We start from the raw sequence: 10,008 nt of genomic DNA, 5'->3' as shown, positions 1-10,008 counted from the left end.
CACCAGGCTTACTCTCTCTAACCATGAAAGTATGCTCCAGTACTTTGTGTTTCCAGGGGCAGACTTCCCAGGCTTACACCACTTCCATTCCACCCCCATGTACAGTTTATTGGTATCGGTTGAATATTTTTTCTTTTTTGCATCATCTTAACGACCTTTAGTCTCATCGACCCACCCCGGTCTACTGGTTTGTCGGCTCTGTTGGTCCAATGCCAGTTTCAGTCTGGTTTCTCCCACCACTTGGTTCTCTAGGCATATGGAAAAAAAACGAAGTTGCTATGTTCATAAAGCTTTACTATTCCTCTTGCATCACAGACCCCCCCCCCTCCCCTCAAACGCACACTACAAAACATGACAGAAAACAATTCATATAAAAACAAGTTAAGATATTTAACAACAAGTTTGTCCAGCCTTCTTGTTCACTGCTAACAGATTCAATACCTACCTACTGGTAGAATAAATTAATGTTAAGCTTTGAAAATAATGGTATCAACCAAACTTCATAAATATACAGCCATATACAGGAAATCATACAATTCTGTGACAACACTTTACACATACTGTATGTCTTCGACAGTGTGGGGTTGGCCATGGATGTGAGCTGATATGGGGACAAGTTGCAGCATTGGGTAATAAAACCAGTCTCAGATGACAACGATAATGACTCATGATCCCATTCTTTCCAATGGTTCCATTCTGAGCTGCATCATAACAAAATAAACTCAAATCCACACAATACTTCACAGTGTGATCTCCACACGCGTCATTACATGATTCTGCGTCTGTCCTGCCCAACCCTGTTTCTTGTCCGCTCCCTAAATACTGCTGCCAGTTGTGGTGGGATGGTGGGGTGGATCCAGAACCTATGACAAGATAGTACATGTCTGGAATCCTCCCAGGAGGGCAATATTGAAAGATAATGACATTAATGTGGTAACACAACACATTACCACCCATACACAAACACACACCATTCAAACCAAATGAAATGGGTAAGGCTAGAGGACTGAAGCATTTGTACAGTTTGGCTATTTCATACACCAAAATTAATTTGATATATATACATATCTGAAGACACTGTAGAACACAGACCATGTGTTCGTTCAGAGCACGGTGAGAAAAGGTAAACAGAGCTCAAGGTGACAGCCAGCCATCAATGAAGCCATCCGCCAACCAAGCAGCCAACCAGACAGCCAGCTGACTCCCACCACAATGACCGGAGGAGGGATTAGCCAATGCTCTACAGGAAGTGGCCATTCTGGATCGACCAATGAACATGTGTCTGCAGTGAGGAAGGTGTGTCTAGGACACAGTAGGGTGTGGGGGTTGGGGAGGGGGGGGGGGGGTCTTTTAGCTGTTCCTCTGGTGGATCTGCGTGGATCTGGTGTATTTACATTGGTGAGGATTGAGGAACGTTATCCCTCTGGTTGAGTCTGCGATCTGAACGTTCCAACATGCATCATCACCAGATTACTGGTCCTACATTTCCTAGCGGATAGACACATAACATTTCTACAATTACTAAGCTAAATGCTAAATCTTTACCCTAAGGATGATTCTATCCTAATGTCTGTGTTTCTTGACCTTTACTGGACCTCGAACACTGGGGTCAGACCACCCACAACAGAAAATCCTGCACTTCAAGCCACTACTCCTTCCTTCCTTCCCTCCCTCTCCCTCTCACACACACCGTGTCCTCCTTCCTAACTCTTTATTCCTGTGTAGAAGGTTCTAAAGGATTTCTGCCTTACTTGTGAGGTTTCTTAAGAGCACCAATAACATAAATAACAACCTAACACATTTTAACACACAAATTAAAAACAGTCAAACAAGGACTTCCTTCTCAAGGAAAAAGAAAAAGATTAAACTTTCTTCAAGTTCATGTCTTCTCCATGGCAGCTGCCACGCTTGTCTGTGAGCGTGTCCTTCAGTGTGGTTTCCATGGAACCTTGCTCCCATGAGTCCGAGCACCAGAACGGGTGTGGCTATACGTCCAGGATCTCCTCTGCGGTGCCACCGCAGCGTAACCGGTATCGGCCGGTCCTCCAGCTGATGGTGGGGTCCCACAGCGCAGACAGGAAGATCTGAATGGTCATCGACTCCCTAATGAACCAGGCCACAGCATAGTCCAGCTTGGAGAAGGCTAGAGGGCCGCCCTGCAGGGGGACAGGGGTGGAGTTAGGGTTAGTTATAGTCCAGAGGCCTGTCCTACGAAGCAAGTTCGACATACCTGGGATATCTTTTAGTGAGCTGGCTTCGCTAAGACTAACAACCGCCAACGCGCTAAGCCGTGTCACGACAGTGGTTATCAACTCCTTAACTCATCCCATGATTTCCCAATCTAGCCATGAGCACGTTCACATAACAGGGGTGGTGTTTGCTCCTAGAACATGGACAAGTCTACCAGAGCCGCATATTTTACACTAGATGAGCAAACTATAATATCAAATAAATATGACACTTTTTTTATAGGATCTAAAAGCCCAACTGTTGCCGCTGCCGAAGTCAGGAAGGAAAGCTAGTAAAACATGTATAGGCTTCCCAATATCACAGCCCATCATTAAGGCACAAGTTGTCCGAGACCTGACCATGATTACAATTGTGTATTCCATTAAATGAATGTGTCACAGTGTATTCTCATGGGTGTAAAACTATTCTAGCCTTATTCTTTTAGCTGCACGACACTATTAAATGTTTTTTTGAGCAAATAAGGAACAAATGCAAAACATAATTCAAACCAGTAAATAAGGTTACTTATAAGCAAATCGTATAAAGGCCGGATGTTCTAGAAACAATTACAACATTTTCCAAGAGAACTGATGTCGTCACTAGGGGATGCTTTCATACGTGTCGATCTGTTATCTATAACAAAACCTGCTCCGGAGCAGTCTAGGTGTGCAGCATAAGTTAACCCATCTCTAACCCCAAATCATGCTTTGTAGTATAGGCCACAGGCCCCAGTTTTACCTGAACTCCTCGTAGCTGTATGTAGTCAGCAATGAACCAGGCTAGGCAGTGGCACATGAAGAACACCATGATGTCCCAGCGGAAGACATGGTGGGCTGCCCAACCGATGATGAGGCTGGCCACAAAGCACTCGGAGATGGGCTCACAGATGGTGGCGGGCAGCATGTTGATGCGCAGCTTGGCCCACCTGGAGGGAAACAGCAGCGTCAGAACGGGCTTCTTCGACCCTGGGTACCACACACACCCTACAGTGGTGTGGATTGTACAGTACAGTACTGGGACTGGAGCTAGGATTTTGGCGAAAAGCTAGGACTAGCAGGAACCACCTGATCCCAAGCCAGGGACTAGGGCGGCCAATGTACCTGATCATTCGCGACTGAAACTGCGCGATGGAATAGGAGCCCGAGTTCTGCATGGCTACCTGTGTTGCCATTGAGAATTTCCATCCCCTGTAAGAGAAGTTCTCCAGTTAGACATTGGGAGACACATCGTTCACATACAGGCACACACCTCCACAGGCACACACGGAAATAGGCACACTAATATGCAAACAAGGCATGACGGGCACACAAACAAAAAGTCACCTGTCAGCTATGGCCTTAGCCATGAAGTAGTCCTCAGCGATGTACTGGGCAAAGGCAATGAGACCTCCAGCCTGGTCCAGGACGTCCTTCCTCATGAGGCAGGACATCCCCGTCACACACTTGATCCCTGTCACGTTGGCAGAGATGTAGGAGCGTGGGTGGGACGTGCCGAAATACACCTGCAGCACACGCACGCACACAGGTAAGAGATTAAATCCATACAGGAACGTTCCAAAACGTTATTGAATTTTTTTTTTTTTTTTTGGGGGGGTGGGGGGGGGGGGGGGGGGGGGGGGGTTATTCTCCATCCAGAAGTTGGTCTCGTTGGCTCCACAGTTCTCCTTACCTATTTTAAGGTTCTACTCATCTGCAAAGAAACTCCACGCACCTGTTCTAAGGTAGCGGCAAAGCCCTGCCTGTCAGCCACGTACGGGAGACCATGAACCAGCCCCACCTTCTCAGTCATCTGATTAGCCATATCGGTTAAGGTATCCGGTTTCACTGTGGGCAAACGCAAGGCACATTGAAACTGGTTTTCACAGATTTCCTTCTAGGTTTGGTTGCACGTCAGCTGTGGGGCGCGGCAATGGGATGGCTGCCTTACCTCGTATGCCACTGTCACAGATCCATACCAGGTCATATTTAGCACCCTCATACCCGGGCATCAGGTTGTTGATTTTAGGGTTGATGCCAACCTTCTTCCCCCCTGTACCACACAGTCAGTTTAGATTCAGAATAAACACTACATCTCTCTCTCTCTCTCACACACACACACACACACACAAGAAACAAACAATTACACGATACCCTACACCAGCACACGTTACTTCACACACACACACACCAAATAATAATACAGCCACTGTTTGGCGAGCGGAAGGTGGTTAGAAGCTTACCAATAAACAACCTGGCATCAACGTTGGGATATTTTCCCAAGAGCTTCTTGCACACGTCGATGGCTGGATCATCTTGGTCTTGAACACACAGCAGAATTTCATACTGAGAGAAAAGAGAGGAGAGTGGGCATGGGAGTGGGCATGGGAGTGGATGGGTGAGTAAGAAAGGAGAGGAAGAGAGACAAAAGAGACTAAAAAGACTGACCAGTAGCATCTCTCAGAAGGTGTTACTGCTACATGTTGGACAACTAGCTAATGCTGCAGCTTTCACCAGGCAATGAGGCTAATCAGAGATGTGGGAAGTGGTGCTCTGTGTGTGTGTGTTTTCTACTGTGAATCAAGGACAAATCACATGGGTTCGTTCAAACTTGAGAGAGCTTCTTTTGTGGATGCCCTTTGATAATGACCAAATTAACTTGAATTATTTCAATATTTCCTTTTTAAGATTACTTTGATTGTACAGGTAGGGGTGTGTGTAATGCACATAGGTGTATACCTTGGGATAGTCCAGCTCAAAAAAGGTCTCCAAGTTGTTGATGAGATTGGGGTCCACTCCTTTAAGTGGCTTCAGCAACGAGACACCCGTTAGTTTACAGTAGGGTTGCTTGGTCTCAGGAGTCTTCTTATTGAGATGGAGGCGGCTACAACAATTACAAAAGGAGAGAGGGAACTTCAATCACTAGAGACCTCCCTTTCACTCACTGCAATATATTTTTAGATACTGTTAAATATATGTTAAATGGTAGCCAACAGGATGATGGTGTAACTGAGTCAGGATTAACATTTTGATTTAGTAAAGGCTGCAATTTGACAACTGCGGTAATCTAAGACCGGTAGCTTAACTAGCTAGGCTAATTTGCTTGGTACATCAACATTGTTGAGGTTTTGGGCAAGGCACACATAATTCTACAGAAAACATTGACCAATTTGGATGGTACATACCACTGTCAGAACTAAATTGCTAGCTAGCTAGTTAACCAGACGCTAACGTTAGCATAACTGTTTGAGCTATTCCCTTTATGTTGACAAAGATGCAACAGTGTAGGGAACAACATGCATTTAAATCGATTGATTAACTGTGTATGTTTGGCATTAAGCTATTCATTCATGGTATTGTATAATAATAAAGTCGATTAAGGGACTAACGTTGTCTTACGTTGCTGGTTAAAAGTAACGCTCGTGGCATCACTGATCGTGTGACCACGACCACCGGAAAGATCCCACTCAACTAGTCGCTACGCTGCCTAGCTAGCTAGTTAAATGGTTCTACATGGTTGGCTAGCAACCAAGACCAGATCCCCATGTAGCCTAGCTAGACCAACTATGTATGTGTAATGCGGAGGTAGATTTTTTAGTCAACAAAACAGAGTACACATGCCCTATACAATTAATATTTTAACAACAGGTTCAGTAGCTACACGAATCTAATGTGTTTATATTGGTAGCTTAGGTTAACAAGCTAACTAACGTTGGTAAACAGTCATAGCTAACCCAGCTATCGTTAGGTGCCGATACTTACACATAGATGATGGACATGAAATGCATGAGCCACAATACAATAAATAAAATGAAGCCAAAGATAGAAAATCCTTGCATGGCAAGTTCCAGAAGGGCCATGATTGGTATTTTGTAGAGAGATTGAGGGTTCTAGCAAACGACCGAGCTTGTCCAAACAGCCCCAAGCTAAGCCACCGGTTAGCCACCTAGCTGTCAACCCGACTGACAGCACAGGGCGGGTAACTGTGGCATCTCTGGCTCTAGTCTGTGCAACATCGAAACTTCCGGTGGCGTGGGCTGGGGTATTGGAATTTCAAAATAAAGTGTATTTGTATGTCTACTGTTTGTGGTTGTGTTCAGTTGTCTCCTCGCAAGTTACAATGTCAACGAATAACGATACCAGCAAAATACCATGTCAGTGGTCAAGACATTAAACATTAAACTAAATAACTGAAATAAGTAACACGAGGCCTATGGTAACAAAGATATATAACACACACAGAGAGGAAATGGTTTTGATGATTAAGACGTGTTAGGGAACAGGAAGAACAATGTTCATTGAGCCATGCATACCTAACTTCCTTATGAGAAGCACAGATCATTTTCGGGAAAAAAGATCTTCTGGTTTAGATAGAACCATACAGAAACAGGTAGATAAATAACTTGCTTTGTGACAATAGATAGTAGCTTAGTCTTACACTAGCCCCTATGCTGATAAATAATTAAATACATGCATTCCTTTTTTCTACAAAAGACACTTGGAGAAAACCCCTCCATGGGGGTTTGGGCTGAGGGTCCCAAGGTTAGGATGAGTCTCGGCCTCCAGGGAGTTCGCATTTAATTTTCTTGGCTCAATTTGTATGTGATGTGTCGAAAATGTATTTGTGGAATTTATATATTCAAAAAAATGTATCCAGGAAAAGCTATAATCAGTAAAAAGTGGGGACGTCAAATACCAATCAGGTGACTACATTTGTTTCCAAAATGTCCACTAGAGGGAGAGCCTAACTCTCAAACGGTACCAGTAATGATGGCTGTGGTCTCTTTTGAAGACACCATTCACATTTTTTACATTTTAAGTATATTCAATAAGCCCACTATTCATAACCAAATCAATGAATGAACCGTCTGAGTAATGTGCCTTCAGTACTTTTTATTTACATTTAGTCATTTAGCAGTCACTCTTATCCAGAGCGACTTACAGTAAGTACAGGGAAATTCCCCCCGAGGCAAGTAGGGTGAAGTGTCGTGCCCAAGGACACAACATCATTTGTCACGGAGGAGTAGGATAGGAGCCCTATTACCTAACCGCTTAGCCATCTGACCCCCCTTGTGTGATAAGTGTTGTGTAAGTCAGGTTTCCAAAGTATTTCATCATGCAGCCTACAAGTTAATTGCTAACCAAACTACGCAGACCAGTTCCACCGATCTCATCACATGTTCGATCCTATTTTTGTCTTGAGGTTTCAGTTGTCACAGTTCTGTAATTTGTACGTCTGTTAAAACTCTTCATAAACGTATCTGAATCTATGTATGCAACCGATATTATTAAAGTCATATGTAAAATACATTATATGTTATTAATCTTGAATTAAACAAGTATTCAACTGAAATTGTTCCGTCTTTGTATATCCAGTAAACATCAAAGAAATGTAGGAACTTTACTGAACAGAAAAGTCATACAGTACAATACTACTCTGCTTTATTTTGTAAGAAAAATATGAAATTATTATAATTAACTATATGAAAACATCCATATTTCTTACAAAACTAATTACAATTATTTTTAATAATTACATTATTTTTTACTGTACTGTACTGTCTAATACAGAACTAGTATGCAATGACACTTCACAAAAAAACATTCAGGTATGTGCAACCAGGTGTCTGGCCAGGTGGTGGCGCTGTTTGAACACTTCCCTGCAAATGGGGCAGCTGTGGCGCTTATCCCCCCTGGGGATTCTGTCCACTCCAGACCTGGCAGAAAACACCCTCTGGTGGTGGTGGACAGTCCTCATGTGGGCCACAAGGTCGGAGGTGAGTCGGAAGGACAGGCTGCATCTGGCGCACCAGTTCTGACCCTGCAGCCGGAGGGGGGAAAGGGACGGAGAGAGGAGAACATGAGGGGTGGGAAGGGCCTGTGCCTGGGTGTGGAGGGCCTGGGTCTGGGGAAGGAGGGCCTTGGCATGGGTCTGGGCCTGGGCTGGGGTCTGAAGGAAAAACCCTGGGGCCTTGGACCAAAGGGATGTGCTATTGTTAAAGGAATGAGGCCCAGTGCTGAGGGACGTTATGGGGTCTGTTCTAACCAACAACGGGGTGGCCTGGGGGAAGACAGAAGCTGGGGCTGGGTGTGGAGGCTGGGTGAAGGCACTCCTGCTCTCTGACAAAGTGTCCAAGCTATAGCCTTTGATAGCTTGGTGAATAAATGAGCTATGTCTGCTCATGCTTGAAGCATAATGTTCTCTTATGGTCAATGGTTCTCCTACCATTGGCTGCTGCAGGTCACAGTGGATCTCATCCTCCTCTACCTTAAAGTGTTTCCTTTTCAGGTTCCTACTCTGAGCCACTGTGGAGTCAGCCTTCCTCTCCATGTCCCGAGCCAGGTTGTGGAAATCCGTTCCAGGTTTGCTATCCAGAGTTCTCCCCTTAAGGGAGGATGAGGACTCAGGCTTCACTGCATGGGAAGTATAGTCTTTTGGAGCAGGATTGACAAAGTCTTCTTGGCTAGGTGAACTGTGTTGATGAGGGCTGTTGGATGTCATTCGCTGGCTGCACAGGAACCTTCGGTGGGCCAGGAAGGGGAACTCGGAGTCAAAGCTCTGGTTGCAGTGGGGGCAGATGTATGGAGGGGCACCTTTAATAAAGAGATCTAGATTGTTAATCTTTAGCATTGTCTGTGGAATTAGAACATTTGTGAAATCTGTGGAATGTGCGAAGGCTGTTCAAATGGCAATAGGCCAATCTCATCTTGAAATAATTATCTTTGTAGGCGTACCTTTTCCTTGGACCAGAAGTGGATGAAGGAGAAGCAGCTTGGCTAGGTCCCTGCTGTACCAGACCAGCAGTTCCTCATCTTTCTCAATCCTCCTGAGGGCTCTGTAGAACAGCTGGCCGTTCTTCAAGTATGCCTCCATGTTTTGCTCCTCGGGACACCGGGCCGACTGGACGAGGCGCAGCCACACCAGACCGTTAGCGCACATAGAGGTGTGCACCTGCTGCCTCAAATATAAGAATCCACTTGTGAGACGCGACCCCGTAAAGCAGCGCCTTGTACCAGAGTAAATTGTTTTTGCCATTTAAAACAATGACGTGCAAATGATTATGCCATCAGGTAGTTTCCTCACCTTTATGATATAAGGCGACGTTCGTCTGTCCATAGATTTGAGAGCAATGAAAGCGATGCTGTCGTAAGCGGAGGTGTGTTGCAGCCTGCACGGCCCGAATACAGCGCTCACCGGGATTTCACACGTGGTGTGGACGCGCGTAAACATGTCCGTTAACCACCGTTGCGCAGTCCTGGCCTCCGCGCTGCAAAGTTCTTTGGGACGAATAGCAGATGCCTCAGTTGTCTCCTGTGAATGATGTCAATGTCGTTTTCAAATGTTTAATTCACAACAGAGTGTACAAATGCTTGTTTGGTAAACAAGTGCTTGTTGCTCAATGACAATGCATGCGTAAAACTTCTCCATAGAAAATCAACAGTCCTGTAGCCTAATGACATAACCGGGCCCTTACCATTATGCTAAAATCCCCTCTCAGGCTCGGACAGATTGCAGTCAGCGTCTTGCGTGGAGTGTGAATATGAGCATCGAACCTGCTGTGTGAGGAAACTGGGGTGAAGAGAAGGTTTTTATAGGGTAATCTGCTGCGATGAGTTGTGACAACTCACCGCCCCTCCTTCATCTCAGATTAGATGACACTAATAATATCTGACAATCAGAGGGATTAATAAAAGGGAGAGTAAAATGAGGTCAGAATGAGAGTCACTGTCACGGAATGCAAACGCCCCTGAATGAAAAGCCCACTCACAATCTATCACAATTAGTCTACCTTCAGCGGTTACG

The 10,008-nt window shown here is 45.0% G+C and overlaps 1 protein-coding gene across 1 annotated transcript; it reads right to left on the bottom strand.

The window, feature by feature from the left end:
• Positions 1-371: 371 nt before the first annotated feature.
• On the bottom strand, positions 372-6,177 carry ugcg (UDP-glucose ceramide glucosyltransferase). The gene is made up of 9 exons (XM_067251148.1): positions 5,967-6,177; positions 4,944-5,088; positions 4,448-4,550; positions 4,156-4,257; positions 3,940-4,052; positions 3,552-3,730; positions 3,330-3,416; positions 2,968-3,154; positions 372-2,156 (listed from the first exon to the last, which is right to left on the bottom strand). Exons 1-9 carry the CDS (start codon positions 6,062-6,064, stop codon positions 1,986-1,988), a joined length of 1,185 nt encoding a protein of 394 aa, XP_067107249.1. The 5' UTR covers positions 6,065-6,177; the 3' UTR covers positions 372-1,985.
• Positions 6,178-10,008: the final 3,831 nt, after the last annotated feature.

The sequence above is a fragment of the Osmerus mordax genome, chromosome 14 (genome assembly GCF_038355195.1).
Source record: "Osmerus mordax isolate fOsmMor3 chromosome 14, fOsmMor3.pri, whole genome shotgun sequence".
NCBI lineage: Eukaryota > Metazoa > Chordata > Actinopteri > Osmeriformes > Osmeridae > Osmerus > Osmerus mordax.
This window is presented reverse-complemented; position numbering and strand designations above follow the sequence as displayed.

Bases quoted from the DNA above. Each gene is read 5' to 3' on its own strand.
- ugcg (XM_067251148.1), bottom strand. From the start codon at position 6,064: ATGGCCCTTCTGGAACTTGCCATGCAAGGATTTTCTATCTTTGGCTTC. The intron at 4,258-4,447 runs GTAAGCTTCTAA...TGTGTGGTACAG, and splicing joins TGATGCCAGGTTGTTTATTG to GGGGGAAGAAGGTTGGCATC. The intron at 3,155-3,329 runs GTACATTGGCCG...GTTTCCCTCCAG, and splicing joins TTTCAGTCGCGAATGATCAG to GTGGGCCAAGCTGCGCATCA.